The following is a 22,260-nucleotide window of genomic DNA, read 5'->3' as shown; positions in this document are numbered from 1 at the left end:
CCACCGCGTTTTCCCATTACTTTTGATTAAATATAAATATATAAATTATCTAATGGATTGGAAAAGGAAATATAAAAGATTATTCAAATTTGCACGCCAATACTCATCTATGGTTGTAATGTAATTACTACGGAGTGGGGTATTACTTAGCTTAATGGTTCTGTAGGTAATATTTGAGAGAAGAAGAAGAGTATTATATTGTTGGCAAGTTTTACACATAATAATGATGATGTAAACATGTAGTAATTAATATAACATTTGCCAACTTTACAAGATTTGTTGCACCAGATATTATATGCCATACACAGAGCAACCAACAGCGCAGCTAAAAACTGAGAATGCATATAATATAATCCAGTAATGACAAATGTCGTTGTTCTATCCTAAGATCGATCGATCTATCCAACCAAAATTGGTTAACTCCCTTTCAAAAGGAAATTCTTCATGTACCAGTGTCCAATAGATCATCCCTGTAGGCTGTAATGTAAAATGTACAGAAATCGTTTTACCAGGATATCCAGAAAGCTAGCTAGCTTGGCCACAACAAGGAACCAGACAGCATTCAATTCCCTCGTCTTTCCTTCAATTGCGGTTTCTAAAATCAACCTGAATGAAGTAAACTCACCAAGGTTAGTTACAGGCCAACAGAGGCTTTAATGTGTACTGAACTGAAGCCAAAGCCATGTAGAACATACCACTTCAATGGCGCCTTCCAAGGTATAACATAGTTTCATTAACTAATGGCAAGTCAGCGGCCTGCTTCCGTGCTGAGAGCACTTTCTGGCTGCAAAAATAGTTTCTCGTGTGAACTACTTACACTATGTTGCTTCTACAAATCAATTGGTGTGTGTACAAGTGTATGATACGTGATAGTTCAAACTATATAAGAGGTGGAATGAAATTTGATACAAGGAAATTTATAAACATCCAAATCCAATAAATCACAGTAATCCTTTGTCTGGGGGAGAAAGAAAAATTGTTTCTGCATCAGCAATGACAAAATAAATCAAACCATCTATTTTCTTAGATTAACCCACCTCTAGATTAGATTCCACAATTTCTTTAAGGATTGTTAAGATACTATATATATGACATAGTTAAAGACTTGTGTCCAGGCAGACATTAATTACTATAATTCCACAGGCATCCAACACCAATAGATTTATTCTTCTTGGCAAAGGGATCTTGCTTGCTTTACTTCAGAAGAGCATTTAATTGAAGCAATAGATTATTTCTGGAATATAATGTAAAACCCCTACCAATGGAACGTGGATAACACTGGTCAAGTGTAGCAGCGAAATGAGGGAATATGCAAGTGTCTATAACAGGCAAAAAAATGTGTTTCACCAAGCATGGGACATCAACCATGAAAATTTAATCAATACAATTGGCAACCTCTGATGAGGGCATGGGATATTTGATTGTATAAGCTCTCCAATCTGGAAGGTTATAGTACAGAAAAGCTAGATGAGAACGAGTGCTATAGGTACTTGGCATGTTTGTGCCTTTGGAACAGACAAGCTTTTTTTCCTGGTTTAATTTGCTGATTGACTGACTAATACAGGAGAGCAGACTTGAAGGATGAGTGAGTGATTAATAGTCTAATACAGGGTGCAACTTTCCTCATCTCTAGATAATTCCCAACTTGCTAGACAGGAAAACACTAAAATGGCATACTAGAGTCTATTCAAGTAAAGTAAAATCAATGCATTGGCAATACTTTCCTAATATGAATACAAATGCTCCCAATTGGCAACTACCTACCATGTGGCCATGTGGGATGGATGGCATTATCAATCTACCAGTCATGCATTGCCTACTTTCTAGTTTTCTCTTCCTCAAGGCCCAAGCAAAACAAAACACATTTTTATCCTGTATATAATGCCACTGCAACCAAGAACTTGACAATCTGGTTTAATGAGAATGCCTAATTAGCTCTTTAACTGTATGCAAATACTATCAAGTCAACCAAAATGCTTGAGATGGCATGTTTTAAAGGCTAGAATTTTCAACTACTCTTTTTAATTTGGCTACATGGAGGTTAGAGGGAAACCCTGATGAGGCATGGAATATTTTCTTCTTTAATTACTTGTTCTCTTATTCTCCAGTTTGCCAAATTACTGGCATCATGTCAAATAGGCTCTATATGAAAGTTGGTTGACTTGTTTCTATATTCTGCCATATTTCCATGAAAAAGATCAAATCTTTGTAATTGAGTGTTTATAAGCCCGCAGGATTTTGGCACTTAACACCAAACCACAAAGATTAAGCACAAGCTTCCAGCTAAAACTGATTGAAATATGCAATTTGCAGCCAGAACATGAATTGAAGTCATGAAATGCGGGAGGGAGAGTAAAATTAGAAGGGGAATGTTAGTTGAGGTAAACTGACCTAGTATAAGGTGGCGGACAGAACATGATCAAGTAATCGGCGCCGGCGCAGGTGAAGGTGCTAGTGTGGTCGTCGTAGGCATAGCTGTAAGATCGCGGGCAGGCATGCTTGAAGAAGAGCGAGTACGTGGAGGGGTGACAAGTGTCCGGCGTCGCGTACGCTTCGCTGCAGCAGTATATGGGCTGGTTGAATGCCAAGCACGCGCTTTTACAGGCCACACCCTGGCTGCCACGCGCCACCCTCAAGTCCGAAGGGCACGCAGCGTTCAAGTCCACTAAGCAACCGGTGGAGGCGCAGCCTCCGCTCTTGCCGCCCTTGGCCACAATCAGCATCGGGAGGTTGTAGCCGTCCACCAGGCTGACGTCATAGAAGTCGAGGCCCTGGTCACCATTAAGAGTGAACTCAGCCAAGGTGGCTGGGGGTATAGCCCCACTACCGGCACACTGTACCTTCCCGGAGCCGCAATCGCCGGTGACGCAGCTGAACTTACCCGAAGAATCATTAGAACAGAGGGTTCGCCCCCATACCCGACCCGACCACGATCTGGGCACCGAAAGAGTCTTGGATTTGCCGCTCTTGAGCTTAAATCCCGTCGGGTATAATATTGCACGGTTGGCGCCCGTCAGAATTCCAGGCCACACTGTTTGCCGGCACTTGTTCACTATCTTGAACGTCGTTGACTGCACTTCTGTAGTTTTTTTTTTTTTTTAATCATCAAAGATTTCGATGAAAACATCTAAAAGGAAATAACTTTAGCAGAATGAATCAAAAGTAATTAGTAAGAGCAAGATGGTTGCAATGATTATTACCAGAGAAGAACCAGCACGTAGAGAGGAGAAGAGAAAGACAGGCGACGGCGAGGAGACGACCCATTCGGTTGGGACGAGTGTGAGTTGGAGAGAGAAAGAAAGTTTATGTTTGATTGATTCAAGAGTTAAGAGCTTTTGGTTGCTTTTACTAATTGGTTTTCTACTTTAATTCTTTCTCTTTTTCATCAGGCCGGATTATTTTTGTGCTCACAGGAATTTTCTTTTTGAAACAAGTAAGGAAGGAAGCTTAGGAAGAAAGATAAAGAAAACAGAGTAAAAGGAAGGGAGTGGAGTGGTGACCTCTTGGGAGGTTTTAGCATATTCCATGATTTTGCCATTTCAAAATTATATTACCCATCCATTTTTCTTCCATCTTTTTATTTATTCAACAAGCTAGTGTGTATGTTTTGTTGAGGATTGAGGAAGATGGCGCTTCATAGGATATCCCTCGTATATTATGTCCTGCAAATATGAAAAACAAAAGGTGAAGATACTTGGCCAATAACACTGTCTCAAATCATCAAGTCCAAACATAGTCTAATCGCCGTAAGAGAAAAATATACATCCTACTACAATTGTTCAAAATTGAAGCATGTGTTCTATCTCAATTATGTGTATGTTGATCATAGTCTTTTCCTTTAGCGTGATAACTCAGATATCAAATTAAAACAGTCGCTCCATCTCAACTAAAAACTTAAATTGATAATTGGATTGCGCGCGCGCATACACACATATATATATATATGCAGAGCACTCGAAAATACCCACCTGGCCTCCTACTAGTGCAGGATCTGGAATCACATGATTGATGCACATAATTGAGCAACACTTATCTGGGATCATTTGCAAGCCCAAAGTCAACATCTGGTTACCTCATATTCTTTTCTCAGTTATTGGTTATCACACGTTTAATACAAAAATTTGTTCACACTTACAGTATGTACCAGAAAATGGTGACGGTGAAGGTTTTTTTCTACCTTATTGTTGTTTTATGGTCTTTAATTTGTAATTGGGCTCACTTTTTTTCTTTTTTGTTACATTATATACCTAGTACCCACCGTCTATATTTAATTTTGTTTTTGTTGGTGATATGGTGCATAAAATTAAAGAAAAGTTGTAAGTTGACATGCATTTATGGTTGTCAATTAATAATTCATGTATAGCTTTATAAAAGAAGCATTTTTATGGAAGTGTAACTTTAATTTAATTTGTACCCCAAGTACAGATGGCAGTGAATGAATTGAGCATCATGGTGTTTCCCAAATGGATTGGAATGGAGTTCACCATTCATCCTTTGTTCACTGTGAAAGTTGTGTAAAATTAAAGTGGTGGAATAGAGTGTGTGTGATGGTATTCTCATATCGGATATTGTCTCAATGAGTGGATTGGAAGGAGGTTGAATAGTAGGTGATTAATTATAAAAGTGTAGAGTGTTTGCAAGTTAGTTTAAATGAATAGATGTGATTCGTGTAATAAGAGCAATGCTACTTGAATCACATCATTTGGACAGTCCTAACTAGATATATGCTCAAAATAAAGAGACGTTGGCTGACAGAGAAAAATGCAGGCAGATTGCAGAATGAAGTCACGCTGGTAGTCACGATGTGAGCCCTGATTTTCACTCCAAAATGCATATATATTTCTTCATCTCCTTTGTTCCTTTGGGTCCTAGGTCATGTCATGATATATATACTTCTCGCATTTTTTTTTCCACTTTTATATACACACACACAACACACAACAACAACATTATCAAAATTAGTAATACATATTGCCATTAGCCAACCGGACAATAGTTGGCAATATGTACTATTATAATGCATGGAAGGATAATAACTCTTGAACAAACATAGGCTGACATGTTTTTTCAAATTAAAGTATTTTATCTATCTCTAGAAATTAATTCACTCAAAAAGTTAAAAGGGCATTTAAAGTAGGTGATGAGAAAGATTTCAAACATTTTTGGGTATGGAGAAAAACAAAAAATGAGATGATAAATTAGACTAAAAAAATTAAAATTCACTTTCTTAACTATACTAGCAGTGTTTAGATCCTTTTATGTATAGTACATTTAATTTAACTAATCCTTATACAAGACAAAGAGTATATCTATCCATTAAAGAGTTAGGAGTTAGACATGTTGATGCGTAGTATATTTGCAAACAAATAATTCTCGGAGTACGAGTTATCGATTCACAGGGAAGTGGTTGTATCAAGCACTAGTTACTAACTTATTCATTAGAGCTAATCCTAACAATTACTTAGATGATTGATTGGCATAAAATAAATAAAATAAAACAGAGGTTCAGGATTTTGAAAACAATTAGAGAGAAGTTGAGATTCATTGGATTCAAGTATTTAATCACCTAGTGCCAATTATCGTTTGCAATATTTAGTTTGGAATTAAGATTTGTGTGGGAATGCAAAGTGGAATCGAATTACTCCCGTAATCTCTATTCCTAGTGAATTTCCACTCCCATGGCTTAAACACCCAATAAGATCAAAGATCAACATTCAATTATTCCTAATTACTACCATCTCCCGATTGACAACAATCTAGAATAAACTTCCCCTAATAAGTTCCCCTTTCCCAAGGACCAACCATTAGGTGCAATCGTGTGTGCCCTAATTTATGCCCCAACTCCCATTGGTGACACAAACATGGCTATGAAGCTAGTAACTATGGCCATTAATTACAAGCATCAAACAATATTATCACGATTGCAACACAAGTATTAAACCCAAATAATAATATATTAAAGAAACTGAGAGCTCAGACACATAGGTTCATAAACACTTTTACCCAAGAATCTCTAAAGAATTTAGCCAAGCATGACTAAATTATACATAGCAAATATAAATAAAGAATTACAAATCATCAAAAGAGTACAAGAATTAACCAGACGATTTTCCCAAATCTCCCTAGTCTTCTTCTTGCTTTCCAAGACAACTTGTGGCTCTTGATTTCTCTCCTTCTTGTCTCCAAGAATCTCTGAATTCTCTCGATCCCCCCTTATTAGGGTTGAGGAAGGATGGATTTTATAGTGGGTACAAAGTTGAGATGAAATAGGAATCTTGTACCAAATTGGACTCAAATTCTAATTCCTATATTTAAATAAAGAAATTGTCGTCTTTAATGATATTTAGAATTTGGAAGATTCCTTGAATTGCTAACTTTTAATATGGAGATATGAGCCTTGAAATCCGCGCAATTGATATTAGGAAAAGAGATCTCGCGCTTGTATTGAATTTTGCCTAGCTGCGCCACTTTAAGCGTCTGTTTTTATCCCAGAAACAGACGCATATTCGACGCGTCGAGAATTTTCTCGACCCGTCGAGACTTCCTGTGCGCGAATTAGTTAGCTACTGGAAAATTTCGACGTGTCGAGCCCTTGGCTCGACGCGTCGAGTCCACTGGGCCCCGAACTCATCCAAAATTGCTCCAAACTCATCCTTGAACTCCCCTTGGTCATATCTTTGACCTAAAATGGTTCAAAAACACTAACAAACACCGTAAAATATTCAAAACAAGTGCGAACCATAATTAAATGATAATAGTAAGGAAAACATGTATTAAATAAGCAAAATTAAAGAGCTTAATTACTGTGATGATTCAAAATAACCATAAAAACAAGCACAGATGTGATAACATCACATGTGTAATATAATATGGCCAATTGTAGATAAATGATTATAATAGATTGTGTGAGTGCATTGATAGTTGCATTTGTCCTTTAGTAAAGTCACTAGAGATTAAAAAAGTCCCATTCAAGTCAAAGTTATCAAAAATTTGAACATTGAATAATCAAATTCATGCCTAACTAAATGACCTTTTATATACATACATAATACATACAATAATCAAATTCATGCCTAACTAAATGACCTTTTATATACATACATATATATATATATATATATATATATATATATATATATATATATATAACATATCAAAATTTATAGTCTCCCTAAGTGATGTGAATCGGGATTGAATACATTAAGAATTAAGAGAAGTTCATAATCACCATCCCACCTAAACATTAAGAATTTAATTTGGCCACAAACTAGAAGATTTGATGGAGAGCAATATATATAATCAATTATATGTATTCAGTTGATTAGTGTATGAAATGAATTGAATTGAATGAGCTGAGCGAGGTGAAAGTAAGCTGCGTTTGAATTTGGTTGATGTATAGTATATGTTGAAGTAATAATGCAGGGCAGGAGGGTTGATTATTTGTTTAATTATTTTCTGGGTGGAACAATAGTACAGTAGGCATATATCACGCTGGCAGGCTGAAGCATGAATTGTTAATTGTGGAAGAAGTAACCGGACGGGCGGGGAGAAACAATGAAATTAAACAAAGATTAGTGGAGTACGTGGATTTAACAGAGTGTTAGTTTTATTATTGATTGGATTTATTGTCAAAATATTTGGGTTATCAGGAACAATTTCTATATTCTTTCTTATTTTCTTGTGTAGTTCTTTCCTTTCGGATGTTGGTATCCTATAATTGTATATGGAAAGAAGCTACCATGTATGTATTAGGGCTTTAGTGCTATAAATATCAATGATATATGTGTTGAAGAGGAGCGGGGAGCATACAAAGAATACATTCAGAACTAGTGCAGAAACGTGACGCAAGGGATGTGCTTTATCAATGGGACTACATATAGTTCGTCCGTGATGTTTTAATTTACATGAATTGATCGGGAGTATGAGGCAAATGGTGTTGCAACTTTTTCAAGGCATGAGAAGGGATTCTGCGTCACAAGGGTCTTGTGATCACTAATTTCTAGCGGTACGGTACTCTTGAACATTGTCAATAGATATCAGAGAGGTGATTGCATTGTGTAAATTTCTGTGCCATTGTACTTAAACATGCTTAATAAATTGATCTTGATTTGGGCCGGTACCCCATGAATTTAACCACATTAATTCTTGGTGTCATTTTACATTTTATTTTTGTCTTTTGCCTATCTGCTACACATCTAAGAAACTAATAATAATAGGATTGCGGTCTCGTTAATCTAGTATGAATAAGTTAATAAGTAGTTTTTAATATTTTTCATACTGGATCAACTATTATTAGCATGCAGCGCGCGTTTGAATCATATAATACAGACAGACGACGAGAGACATATATGGAATATGCGAGGTGAGGTGAGATTGAATTGGAGATGCAATGTAATCGAAGATATATGGAAACCAAAAACACTGGGCGGGGTAGGGTGGCAGTGAGCAAAAACGTGGTAACGTAGCAGTCAAGGGGACAAGACAGACGCATCAGGGAATGTATGTATTATAATGTTTGTGGTCCCCATGCCATTAATTTGTAATGTCCGGAAAGCGTGACATAACGCTACCACATTGCCCTCAGCTCAGCTAGTCCTATCTCTCCATTCCATCAATAATATGTTTCTTCAATTCTTTCCATCCAACCAAAAACTACCAATCCACCTTGCCCTGCGCCCTTCTTTTCTTTTTCAATGCATGTTTTCTCCAATAATTTTAATTCCCCTTTTTTCAACATCTGTAATCATGTGTGTATATGTTGCATTATCATTACCGTACCATCCCAGATCAATCGCATTACAATAATCACTCATTACTCCCCCAACATTATTATTATTATTGTTCAAATTTAAATCATATCCTAAGATTATTAAACATTAATTAATTAAAAATATCAAGAATTAAATGTTAGATCTAAATATAATTTAACGTTATTAAATAGAATCAATGAGAAGTCTAATTTCGTAATAGTGGAAGCGCAGTGTTATCTCCATTGTGAAAGTCTGATTAACTAATAACTTCTACTTATTCAATCCAACCAAATTACTTAGTGCACCACTCAATTTAAGGCTCTAATATATAATATATATTATACGTAAAAATCTTACATTAAAGAATAAGGGAAACAATTATTTCATAAATTATAAACTCACAATATCAATATTTGATGATAATAGATTGTTTTTGAATTATATATTACGAAATTGATAAATGATATAAGTAGCACGCTGCAGGAAAGAAGTAAGGGGTCGTTTGGTTCACGGAATGTAAGATTACCTAGGGAATGTTAGATTGCTGGGAATGTTAGATTACTGGGAATGTTAGATTCCTGTGTTTGGTTAAAATTGGGGTATGTAATATAATGATGTTTGGTTTAGGGTTATCTTTTATACACACTATAATATCCTTAAACATATTTTCATATATTTTAATAAATTTAAAAATTAAAATAAATAAATAAGATAACGGTATCATATATAATCACATGATTTTAAAATATTAACTAAAATCTTGAACTTGAGAAACAAAATTATTTTATAAACTAACATAACATAATATATATATATATATATATATATATATATATATATATATATATATATATATATAACTAACATAACCAAGGTTATCTTAGATTACCTAAGATTTTGAAGGGAATCACATTCCCTTCAAAATCCTATGTGGAGGGAATGTGACATTCCTTGAGAATGTTAGATTCCCTGAGATAATATGAACCAAACACCGGAATGTGAGCTTTGGAATGTCACATTCCCTTGGTTATCTTATATAACCTGAACCAAACGCCCCCTAAGAGGATTGAGGTATTGTAATGTGCGTCCAGACTCCAGATAGGTAGCTAGCGAGGGCATCTTCAAGTCATTTTCCCAAAGCCAACATACATAAATACATGTGACCATCGATCCACTCCACCCTGCAGCAGCAAGAAAATAAAAGCAGCTTTCTCCTTTAGCTTAGCTTGTTATAAATAAAGTGATCACGCCCGTTTCCTTGCAATCATGCACTCTACTTTAATTTTCTCATAATTATTATTATTCCGATCCTCTGCTCTGCTACCTCTCTTTAATTATTACTTTTACTATTACATTACATTACATTATTACATCCTATCTAATAATATATACAATTTATCCCTTTTAAGTTTTAATTTGTCTCTTTCAACTTATATATCTGTATTTTGTAAAAATTTTTCAAAAGGTTGAACCCCAACCCTAAAAGCCCCTAAAGTATATATCATGTTTTTACTGTACTATTTTTAATTTGCATATATAATAAGCTCACACTTATATGTCGTAGACGACTAGACTAAGACTCTAGTAGTAGTAATGAATGGGGCGTTATTTTGGTAGGTATGATAGGTTATGCAGACGCATACACAGATTATTAGAGCAATATAATTTTGGTTGGAATAAGGGAAGCCCACCCGTGCGGACACCCCAATCACGCTCCACTCCCTAAATTATACATACTACAACATTAAACTAATTAATTAATTTGGTACATACAAAACAAAAGATTTAATCTTTGGCTCGAAAACCACCACCACTCGTCAAACCTCGCATGCTCAAACTATTTACGTATTCCGATCCAAAAGGAAATAACCACTACTATACTGCCCACTCTCTACTACCAACCTAGCTACTATGCTTTGGTCTTACTATACTTTTATTTATTTATTTATTTATTATTATATATTATAATTAATAGTTGCCTAGTTGAAGAGAGAGAAAAAAAAATTAGCATGACATGACAATAAAAAAAAAGCTAGCTTTGAAGATGTAAAAGCAAGCAAGTTATACCCGGCCAAAAGGAAAAAGAAAAGGAGAGAATGTCATATTTGTCGCTCAGCTCGCAACGAAATCTTGGTTACGTTGATGTAAGCTAAAGCTCTCAAGTAGTAATATAAATATTATCATTGCATAGATAGGTCATAGGGAGAGGCCTGCAGGGAGGCAGCTGCTTTGCTTTGTATTGTATGTATGTATGTCCATTAATGTTCAAGTAAGGCCGGCTAACAACTCAGATCAGCTGAGCATTCAAAACTAAGGGAGAAAGAGAGAGAGAGAGAGAGAGAGAGAATTGAAGAATGGAAAACTCAGACAAGGTGGTGGAGACGATGATAGTAGGGAACTATGTGGAGATGGAGAGAGAAGGGAAAGCTAAGGACATGAAGACTAAGATTTCTAACCTCTTCTGGCATGGCGGCTCGGTGTATGATGCTTGGTTTAGCTGTGCTTCTAATCAGGTAATTACTTATTAACCATTTCATTTCATTTCATTCGGATTCATCTATATATCCATCTCTTCGATCCGTCCTAACATATATATACATTCTTTTAATTTGGATCAGGTGGCTCAAGTCCTGCTGACGTTACCATACTCGTTTTCTCAGCTGGGGATGGTGTCGGGCATATCATTTCAGCTGTTCTATGGGTTGATGGGCAGCTGGACTGCCTACCTCATTAGCTCTCTCTATGTTGAGTACAGAACTAGAAAAGAGCGAGAAAAAGTCGATTTCCGCAATCACGTCATTCAGGTACGTACTCAACCTTCACTTCATCCGCCCATTAATAATTTGATTAATTCATTTCCACATACATTATATTGCGGGCCTTAATAGTTAGCTAGCTAGCTTGTTTTATATAATTGGATTCAGACCCCAACCTCGATCAGATTATTATTTCATATATATTCATATTATTGAAGTATGTATGTATGTATCTGTTCCTGAAAGTACAGTTTAAACTAATTAATTAATTATTTCATTTTGTATGTTAAATAATGTGTACGTAGTGGTTTGAAGTTCTTGATGGGTTGCTTGGAAAGCACTGGAGAAACGTGGGTTTGGCATTTAACTGCACTTTTCTTCTGTTTGGATCTGTAATTCAGCTCATCGCTTGTGCCAGGTACAGTCCCCCTCACCTCAGCGCCTTCCTTAAATTAATTATTTTTACTGTATGTGTTTGATTAACTAGTCTGATCTGAATACAATACATACAATTAAATATTAAATAATAATAAAAATAAAAATGGGCGCAGCAATATCTATTACATAAATGATAATCTGGACAAGAGGACTTGGACGTACATCTTTGGAGCATGCTGTGCTACCACCGTCTTCATCCCCTCCTTCCACAACTACCGCATTTGGTCTTTTCTTGGCTTGTTGATGACTACTTACACTGCTTGGTATCTAACCCTGGCTTCCCTCCTCCATGGCCCGGTAAGCCCAGCCCGCATGTGAATTCAAAGCTAGCTAGCTCCAACATATATTATTCTATAATATAATATGTCATCCATCTATCTGTCAACAATCTAATTTAATCATATCCGATAATCCGTGTATACACGTGGGGTTATGATTAATTGATTGCTTTTTTATTTAAAAAAAAAATGCAGGTTGAGGGGGTTAAGCACTCTGGACCAACCAAACTTGTGCTATACTTCACAGGAGCCACAAACATTCTATACACATTCGGGGGACATGCTGTCACTGTGTAAGACAACCTTTCATATTTTATTATTCTCTTGTCTTCCTTCAATTCGGTCATAACATTTGTACATTTCAATAACTATTCACCTGCCCTCTTATCTTTCTTGAAATGACATAACCTTAATTGTTTAGTTGTATAGTTTAGTTTATGCTTCCACATGTTACGTTCACCTTAGCTTGCGGATCTATTGACTGTTCTTTTGTCTGTCTCTGTGTGTGTGTATTTATATTCTTTAATATATATATAGTTTGAACTTGCATGTGACCACATACCTATATAAAGTAATATATAATATATTGTTGCTGAATTCACTACGTATAGTAGTGTTTGAATGGATATTAGGTGTGGAATGTTATGTTAACGATGAAAACGTACTGTGGATTTCGAAAATGGGAATGCGTACGTCTGAAGCTGAGGCGTGCATGGAAAAAGTCATACTTTTCTTGGATCTCTTTATGCACTTAGCTTTTTTAAGTATGGAAAGCCACAACTCTTTCCCCATTATATTCACTTTACAATGCAAGCTTTTTCTTATGCCGAATCAATGATAAGGGAAAACTGGAAAAGTGACGAATGAGCTAGGATTATTGGATTCCCCCAGGCCAGGCGCTTTATTGAAATCTTAAATAATTAATTACATCACTCATGCCCGCATATACCCTTCCTACCCTCAGCTGGGCGGGGCTCTGAAATGGTAGGTGTTGCTTTTCTCCAGTAAAAGCAAATTAAAGTCTGATGAGCTAGAGAGAGAGCTGAGAGAGTAAATCCAAATTAGTCATAAATTTACTTTTATATATAGTTTTTGTTTTATGTATGTATGTATGTGTGAGGAATATATATATATATATATTTTTAATTTAATTTGTGGATACATACAGAGAGATAATGCACGCAATGTGGAAGCCACAGAAGTTCAAAGCAATTTATCTGTTGGCGACAATGTATGTGTTGACACTGACGTTACCTTCGGCAGCAGCAGTGTATTGGGCATTCGGAGATTTGCTTCTTGACCATTCCAATGCCTTTTCTCTCCTCCCAAGAACACCCTTCCGTGACATGGCTGTCATCCTCATGCTCATTCATCAGGCATGCCCTCTGCCCTCTCCCCTGCCCTGCATAAATCATTTCTTTTTAATCATATGCCGCATTATCCATACTTAGCGTAGCTTAGCTTAGCTTAATAATATTACCTATATATTATCTTATTATAACCTAGACTAATCACTAATATATAGGCCGGATTTAATTGAATTGATGAATATATGCATGCAGTTTATAACGTTCGGATTTGCATGCACGCCATTATACTTTGTGTGGGAGAAGGCAATAGGCATGCACGAATGCAAGAGTCTGTGCAAGAGGGCAGCATCAAGATTGCCTGTGGTCATACCCATATGGTTTCTCGCCATCGTCTTCCCATTCTTTGGCCCTATCAATTCCACTGTTGGATCGCTTCTCGTTAGCTTCACCGTCTACATTATCCCTGCTCTTGCTCATATGTTCACCTTCAAATCATCCGCCGCCCGAGAGGTATATATATATCAATTCATTCTACCTACTTATACATATGTTTTAATAATAATATATAATGTCCGGATTAAGCAAGCTAAGCTAATTAAGGTTGTAATTAATTAATTATATTTTTGGTGATTGATATATGCAGAATGCTGTGGAACAACCTCCCAAGTTTCTGGGAAGATGGGCGGGAACATTTACCATAAACATATTTATAGTAGTGTGGGTGTTGATTGTTGGTTTTGGGTTTGGTGGGTGGGCAAGCATGCTAAACTTCATCCACCAAATTGACACATTCGGACTCTTCACCAAGTGCTATCAATGCCCTCATCCTCACCAAACCCTGCAGCCCGCACCGCCACCCCAGATCCTTAACGCCACCGCGCCTGCCCCATCTCTTCTGCACCTCAACAATCTCACCCACCACCTTTAATTTCACTTCAACTCTCATCTCCCATCCATATCTCCATTACGTGCCCAACAACGTTACAATGCATGCATGCGTAATTGCCTTCTCCTCACTCCCAATTAACTCCAATCATCCCATCCCAAAATGCTAACGACTACGCCAGGCCAGCTTTCATTTGCTTATTGTTTTGATCAAATTAAATGAGCTGAGAGAGACATATGCATTATATGCATGAATTAGGTGGGCGGCTAGGTAGGAGCTCGCGGAGCAGCAGCTTCATTTGCTTAGTTGGTTAGTTATTGTATCTACTTGAAATGGATTTGCTTAGTTCGTTGTACCTAGCTACTTGAAATGGAGTATGTAGGCCGGCCGGCTTTATATGGATCAAAGAAGTTTATGTTTAATGTTTAGCGTATGTGCGTGCATGCATCATATTTTTTGTTTCTACAATATGGTTATTGAAGTAATATGTGATGGAGTTGGATAAACTAGCATACATGCATAGGCCTATGTCTTCAATTTGGCTCCCAAAAAAAAAAAAATCTCTTGCAAATTAATAGCTTCAATTTATATTTTCTAAGTCATCTAAATACCATAATATATATGAGTGGGAGGGAGTTATGTCCCTAATAATTTTTAACATGGTGACTGCAGAGGTTGGGAACCTGACCTGGGACTTGGGGCCCGGGTCTAGCGACCAGACTCAATAGCGTCATCTGGGTCACTGGTTTAAATCACTCAGTCCCGAGTTGCCTTCTTCAACTAGATGTCCTCGATCTGGATCATCTCTCTTAGCCCGGGTCACCTTTTTGGTACATCAAATATTTAATGAATAATAATATATCTAATTTGTTTAATATGCTTCAAAAAAAATTGTTTAATAAAAAATAGCATGTTATAGTTCATCACTAATAATTTTTTTACATGGTGCATCAAATATTTCGTGAATAATAACATATCATCATTTTGTGCATAAAAAATAGTGTGTTATAGTTCATTGCCAATAATGTATAACATGGTTCGTTAAATATTTTGTGAATAAAACATATCATTTTGTGCATAAAAATGATATGTTGTAGTTCGTCACTAATAATTTTTAATATTGTACATCAAATATTTTTTGAATATTAATATACCAAATTTTTAATAATAATGACATGTTATAGTTCATCACATTTAATGTATAACATGGTGAGTTAAATATTTTGTGAATAATAACATAACTTAATTTGTGCATAAAAATGACATGTTATAGTTCATCACATTTAATGTATAACATGGTGAGTTAAATATTTTGTGAATAATAACATAACTTAATTTGTGCATAAAAATGACATGTTATAGTTCATCACTAATAATTTTTAACATTGTGCATCAAATATTTTGTGAGTAATAATATACAATTTGTGACTCAAAAATAGGATGTTATACCTCATCATTAATAATATTTTGTTAATATGTATTAACATATCATGTTGTGCATCAAAATTGAAATGTTATAGTTCATTACTAATAGTAATTTTTAACATTGTGCGTTAATTATTTTGTGAATAATAACATACCATTTTGTGCATAAAAAATGATGACATGTTATAGACTTATTATAGTATAGTTCATCACTATTAATTTCTTACATGCATGGTGCATTAAATATTTATTGAATAATAACATACAATTGTGCATAAAAATATATATGTTATAGTTCATCACTAGTAATTTTTTAAACGGTGCACCAAATATTTTTTGAATAATAATATATACCATTTTGTCCATACGAAATTGCTTGTTATAGTTCATCACTAATAATTTTTAACGTGATGCATCAAATATTTTGTGAATAATAATATATACCATTTTGTGCACCAAAATGGCATATTTTAATTCATCACTACTAATAATATATATAACATGGTGAATCAAATATTTTGTGAATTGTTTATATATATATATATATATATATATATATATATATATATATATATATATATATATATATATATTGAATAATAATATACAATTTTGTACATGAAGATGGTTTGTTATAGTTCATCATATCACGCATAATATATAACATGGTGCAACAAATATTATATTGTGTGAATAATAATATATCTTTGTACTTAAATAATGGCATGCCACCTGCTCCATCTTTTCTGGTCTGTACGTACTGAATGTGTTAAGTAGCTAAAATGATATGGAAATATATATACACTTGACTTATGGCATTATTATATTGGTACGCGTATGGGAAAATAAGAGATTGGCATGTAAACATTATATCTATATATCTAAAGCGGTCAAAGTGAGTTGAAATTCGCGGATTAGTCCGCACCTGCCTTGCGCGCGATAGGGCAGGTTAGGGCCACAAAAAATGATCCGCAAAAGAACGGGCCTAACGGGCTAGGCCCTATATATATATATATATATATATATATATATATATATATATATATATATATATATAAACTTTGAAAGTTGAACTTGAACATGATTTTAATATATTTATTGATTTATTATTAAGACTTTAAAGTTGGATTGCAAATTCGCAATGTTTTAGTATATTTTTATTCTTGTTATTATTTTTAAAGTTATTTACTTAATTTCACATAAATGATTGAATTAAAAAAAAAAAAAAAAAAAAAGCCTCGTGGGGCAAGCTAGAATTACATGACCCTAGCCCGCGGACATGGTGAGCCAAATTGCAAAAGCCCATCCGAAATTAGGCATTTGATGGAACTGGCCGACCCGCTTTGAGAGTACTATATATATCTTTGCTTGTCCCATTGCTCTTTCTTATCAACTCCCTTCGCCATCACCATATATATACACACACATGCATTACCAGAAAGCTAACATCTTCTGGGCAGCTGGCCTAGTCTGGTCCCCAACGTATATGCATGTGTTTTGTCTTTGAAGTTAAGCCACAATTAATATTGGTAGCCTCATAGCCATAGGATATGATACTGCAGGCCAGCAAAGAATGCCACTACATATATATCACAAGCCAATAAGATTTTTGAGCAATAATAATTATATTACCCATTATTCCTGCCTGTGTAAGTACACTCAATCACAATAATTGAACTTCACATTTACATAACTGAAACAATATAATGACTACTCCATTTAATAAGTACTACACACAATAACACATGCAACACTCTCATATCTTTAATATAATTTTACTTTACACACATCATCCATCCAATTTATACACATATGTATATACCCACTGCACTGCACTGCACATACATACATTCAGCATATGTGTATATGGTTGTGATGAGCTAGCTAGACTTTTCCTTCCAGCCTTGCGCTGGTGAACCCAACACAGGCGTCCACAAAATCCTCATCGATGAAATCAGTTGAAAATATCTGCAACTTATCAGCATGGCCCTGGGAGATGCATTGCTTTATGAATAGTCTGGCATAGGGATGAATCCTGTTTGTCACCGGATAAACGCACAGCACCGGGTTGTCGGCCTGAGGCGTCGCCGTGTTCTCCACCCTGTAAAAGTATTTCCGGGAGTTCACCGCCTGCTGCTCGCTCAAATACTTCATGTTGCTCTCAAATTTCTTCTCCGGCAAGTCCGTGTCTATCCAGTTATCTTTAAGGTACCCGGAACTCCATAGCGGACCTCCTGCTTTGGGTTGCGCCGTTTTCCTGGGCTTCCAAACGCATATGATTCTTTTCGGGAGTAGCTCTGAGATTGTCTTGCCGAAGACTTGATCGTCCTGGTGGATTAGATACTCGCCCAGCTCTTCTTCCAGGTATTTGTCGAAATCAGCCGGGTCATCGTGGCCGTACTCGGTACGGATCTCCAGGATGATGATCTCCGACTGGGTCTCCGACAGGAACTTCTTGACGTCGTTGATGACAACGTCAACGCGGTAGGTTGTGAGAATTCCATGGCACACTTTCCGGTCCTCCTGAACCCGGATATCAAGAACGCGAGCACCGGTGACCAGTTGCTGATAGATTGACAAGGATTGGCACTGCGCGAAGGGACGAGAAATCAGAGGAATCCCAATCTTGTTTGTAGCGGAATCGTGAGTCCCAGGCCAGACGATCTGATTGACACGAAGTTTGGCAGGGTCAAGGCCTCCCATCCAGTTTTTCCGATCAGCGGGGTGGTAATCAGAACCGGGGAAATCTTCGCCGTCCTTGCCTTGAAGATCTTGCAAGTATTTCTTCTCTGTATGAATAGCTTTTCGTCGCTCAACCTGCTTAGAGCACTGAGCACCCATCTTCTTCTTCTTTTTCGTGTTGGGCAGTTACCAGTAGATGAGTGGTGGGGTGCGCTGTCTGTGGGGGTTTATTAGAAATCTGCATCTGAACAGTACAAACTCTTAATTAAAATACTACCATACAGTAATTAATGAATGAATGGATTTTATGTTATCGTGTAGCTGGAGAATGAAATTTCCCCTTGGCTTTCCTGTTTGTTGGCATAAGTTCAATGTGGAAATTGACATTGGTTGTTGTTTATGTATTGCGGGGCCGGCTTAGCTGGAATTATTGGTGGCCAGTCATTATCCATCCGATCCATAATTATACACCTTTGCCCACTTGTCTACTCTTCTTCATTTTCATTATTCTATTCTATGTAATCACCTCCGATCCTTTTCTTCTAATCTAAATTAAACTAACTTTTCCCTGCTCATCATCGATCGGACCGTCGGTAACCATATGCTACCTTAGCTTGACTACATTTTTACTATATACTGTGAATTATATTGGATACATTAATTGCTCAGATATATTCTTTATTTGTAATAGTATCAAAATTAGATAAAACAATATAATGACAAGCTTTCACAACGTACTGACCTACTAATATACTCATGATTAGTTAAACTACCTATAAACACGTGTTCTTTGAGTGATACATTGCACCCCATCTCACCTTACATGTCTCTCTCTCTCTAATAGGAATAAAAGACAAGGTTTTTTGTATGGATACTTAGATATTTTTATTGATGGGTTTGTATTATTGTTTTAAAACATATCCTGTTTCTGAGAACAAAACAAAAGGACAGCGAATTGAATCCCATAATTTCCAATGTTATATATTGGACTCAAAGCTAAGCTAATTCCCGATATTGATTATGGTTGTGTGTAACAATACACGCAACCCACTTGAGAATCTTAGCTACAGTACTACATTAATTGTAAACATTATGTTTCGATCGAAATCATTTTTATTTCAAGAATAATAAGCAAAATCATTTCTATTTTAAAGAATATAATAATAAGCAATAGTGCATGCATGGAAAGAGAATGAAGCAAACGATGTCATTATTCTCAATATTTTAGGCAAATTAGAGTATGTGCTTACAAGAAGAAGGCACTCGTTATTAGTAACTTATTTACCACCTGACACAATCAACAAGCAGTTGCTAACGTACCGTGGATTAAAATTTAAAATGGAGGAGGTTTCCTGATCATGGTAGCCTGTTCAAACCCATATGCAACCTCAATGAGTTTGGGCTCTGAGCCCTTTAGCCCTCCAAAGGAAAGACCAAATGGGATTCCATTTTTATCGTACCCCGCTGGAACATTGATTCCTGGATAGCCTCCAAGTGCAAGAATGGAAGCTACATCTGATCCAGGTGACATCAACGCATCCAAATTATTGTGTTTCATCAACTTCTCAAACCCATCCTTGCATGCTTTTGTGATATTGGCAAGCGCCTCTCTTTCCAATCTCCCTATCCCTCTAGTCTTCTCAGCTTCCACCAGTATATTTTGCCCATACTTCTCAATCATTTCCTGCACCAAAGCATTAAGGTTCTAATATGAGAAAAGTTTTAGCTTCAATTCTTTGGAATTGGGTGCAAACTCATATCCTATACATTCACTTACAGCATCTGCATTTTTTTTGTTATATGCAATCACATCCTCCAAGGATCGCACTGGAGATTCCACTAAGTTTCCAAGGTAGGCATTCACATCAATCTTGAACTCTGCTTTCAGAGCTATGTATTCAGCATAAAAAACAGAATGCTCTAGCAGCTCAAAATTGGGTATCACCAAATTGTCAACCAACTCTGCTCCTCTTTGCCTTTATACATGTTTTTTTTTTTAACATAGTAACTAAACAAATTACATTCTAGGTATAATAAATTAGGAGCAGTGCAGATGAGATATATAAGCAAGCAGCTACATACATACTACATATATACCTCAGTGTTGTGAAATGTTGTTCATAAGCTTTCAAGGTTTCCAAGTCGTCATTGAACCCAACTAAATCATTGTTCCTGGTAATCCCCAATCTCTTACCCTTTAGTCCATCAGCCTTGAGAAATTGGGCATACCTGCCATGTGGAATGTACATTGAAGCTTCATTTGTTGCCTGTTTGTCATCAGGATCATATCCAACAATAACGTCTAGGACATGAACTGCATCACTCACAGTCCTGCAAATTGGGCTGTATGTTTATAACATTAACAGCAGCAAGCATTATCTTATCTATTAGTTGGATCATCAGTCTCTGCATATTTAATTTGTGAGTAGCATTATATTACATAGTAAGTACATACCCGACGGTGTCCTGTCTATGTGAAATTGGCACAACACCTGCTCGGCTTGTTAGGCCTACAGTGGGTTTGATCCCAACAACTGAATTGGCATTGGATGGACTCAAGATGGATCCTGCTGTTTCTGTGCCTAGTGTTACTGTGACCAAATTTGCAGCTGCTGATATTGCTGAACCGGTGCTTGAACCCGACGGATCAGCAGATGCAACATAAGGATTCTGCGGGCATAACACAGTTGTTGGCAATCAAATCAACATTCAATTACTCATAAAATTATCAACCCACGAGTGTAGAAGGGCAAGAATAACATTTGTTTGAAGCAAATTAATTAGTAAAGTAAAGTACTTACCACAGCTTGGCCAAGTCTACAATTCCAGCCATTGGGCATGGCATCTGACCTGAAAGCTGCCCATTCGGTCATGCTTGCTTTTCCCAGTATGATCGCCCCAGCTTTTCTCAATTTCTTCACAACACCTGCATCCTGAGGAACAACTGACCCACGAAGCGCACAACATCCAGCGCTTGTGTTCAGCTTATCCTTGGTTGAAATGTTGTCCTTTACAAGAACGGGAATACCATGCAACAACGACAGCAGAGATGTCTTGTTGTTTTTACGTTGTTCATCAGCTTTATCTGCCAAGTCAAGCGCGTCTGGATTCACTTCGATCACTGCTTTAAGAACTGGATTGAGCTTCTGGATATTAGCAATATACAACTCCACGAGTTGCCTGGAGTTGACCCTGTTCTGCCGGAAAGCAGCCTGAAGATCGGAAACACTTGCTTCTTTCACTGGGAATAAAAATAAACTGCCTTCAACGCTTCTGCTGCTGCGGCTAGCGATAAACAAGAGTGTGCAGAGGGAAAGGAAGATAATTGTATAGCAGCTACCCATTGTGAGTATTATAATCTGGTTTCCTTAAACAATATATCCTGAATCTTCACTCACTGGAGAATGGAGATAGATAATTGATAGGGCTCCTTCCTCTTTCTCTCTCATTTTTGTCCAATATGAGTGGGAGTGGGAAACAAAGAGGAAGCAACCTACTTTTATAAAGGAGCATTCACTGTATTTATTTTTATTTTATAAAATAAGAGCGAGCAGCCAGCCTTGAGACTCCCCACCGCTATCTCAAAAGTCGAAATGCATGCCCCCAGGTACATATGTGATGCTCAATTCAAAGTTTTGTAGAGACTCCAATCATTATTCGTTATGCTTATTTTAATTAATAAAATAATCCCCATATAGTTGGGTTTGAACACTTAAGTCTGCATCCAAATCCAAA

General features: G+C 36.5%; 4 protein-coding genes across 5 annotated transcripts; 1 reads left to right on the top strand and 3 right to left on the bottom strand.

The window, feature by feature from the left end:
* Nucleotides 1–224: 224 nt before the first annotated feature.
* LOC109164959 (thaumatin-like protein 1b) lies at nucleotides 225–3,607 on the bottom strand. The gene is made up of 4 exons (XM_019313525.1): nucleotides 3,201–3,607; nucleotides 2,392–3,079; nucleotides 696–784; nucleotides 225–606 (listed from the first exon to the last, which is right to left on the bottom strand). The coding sequence occupies exons 1-3, from the start codon at nucleotides 3,262–3,264 to the stop codon at nucleotides 700–702; spliced, it is 837 nt and encodes a 278-aa protein (XP_019169070.1). The 5' UTR covers nucleotides 3,265–3,607; the 3' UTR covers nucleotides 225–606; nucleotides 696–699.
* A 7,095-nt stretch (nucleotides 3,608–10,702) lies between these two features.
* LOC109164954 (auxin transporter-like protein 2) lies at nucleotides 10,703–14,846 on the top strand. The gene is made up of 8 exons (XM_019313519.1): nucleotides 10,703–11,263; nucleotides 11,369–11,554; nucleotides 11,812–11,924; nucleotides 12,058–12,241; nucleotides 12,418–12,515; nucleotides 13,391–13,598; nucleotides 13,785–14,042; nucleotides 14,176–14,846. Exons 1-8 carry the CDS (start codon nucleotides 11,105–11,107, stop codon nucleotides 14,458–14,460), a joined length of 1,491 nt encoding a protein of 496 aa, XP_019169064.1. The 5' UTR covers nucleotides 10,703–11,104; the 3' UTR covers nucleotides 14,461–14,846.
* Nucleotides 14,847–17,504: 2,658 nt separating this feature from the next.
* On the bottom strand, nucleotides 17,505–18,900 carry LOC109164958 (PI-PLC X-box domain-containing protein DDB_G0293730-like). Its single transcript, XM_019313524.1, has one exon. The coding sequence runs from the start codon at nucleotides 18,682–18,684 to the stop codon at nucleotides 17,728–17,730; it is 957 nt and encodes a 318-aa protein (XP_019169069.1). The 5' UTR covers nucleotides 18,685–18,900; the 3' UTR covers nucleotides 17,505–17,727.
* LOC109164953 (putative amidase C869.01) lies at nucleotides 18,689–22,147 on the bottom strand. Of its 2 annotated transcripts, XM_019313518.1 has the most exons (6): nucleotides 21,327–22,147; nucleotides 20,981–21,195; nucleotides 20,623–20,868; nucleotides 20,303–20,501; nucleotides 19,843–20,209; nucleotides 18,689–18,781 (listed from the first exon to the last, which is right to left on the bottom strand). In XM_019313518.1, exons 1-5 carry the CDS (start codon nucleotides 21,867–21,869, stop codon nucleotides 19,859–19,861), a joined length of 1,554 nt encoding a protein of 517 aa, XP_019169063.1. In that variant the 5' UTR covers nucleotides 21,870–22,147; the 3' UTR covers nucleotides 18,689–18,781; nucleotides 19,843–19,858. The 2 variants fall into 2 exon arrangements, with proteins under 2 accessions (XP_019169063.1, XP_019169062.1); XM_019313517.1 differs by lacking the exon at nucleotides 18,689–18,781 and having other exon boundaries at nucleotides 19,710–20,209.
* Between the last annotated feature and the right edge of the window lie 113 nt (nucleotides 22,148–22,260).

The sequence above is a fragment of the Ipomoea nil genome, unplaced genomic scaffold (genome assembly GCF_001879475.1).
Source record: "Ipomoea nil cultivar Tokyo-kokei standard unplaced genomic scaffold, Asagao_1.1 scaffold3069, whole genome shotgun sequence".
NCBI classification, from domain to species: Eukaryota; Viridiplantae; Streptophyta; class Magnoliopsida; order Solanales; family Convolvulaceae; genus Ipomoea; species Ipomoea nil.
The sequence above is the reverse complement of the archived record's forward strand: the minus strand, read 5'-3'. Positions and strand labels throughout refer to the sequence as shown.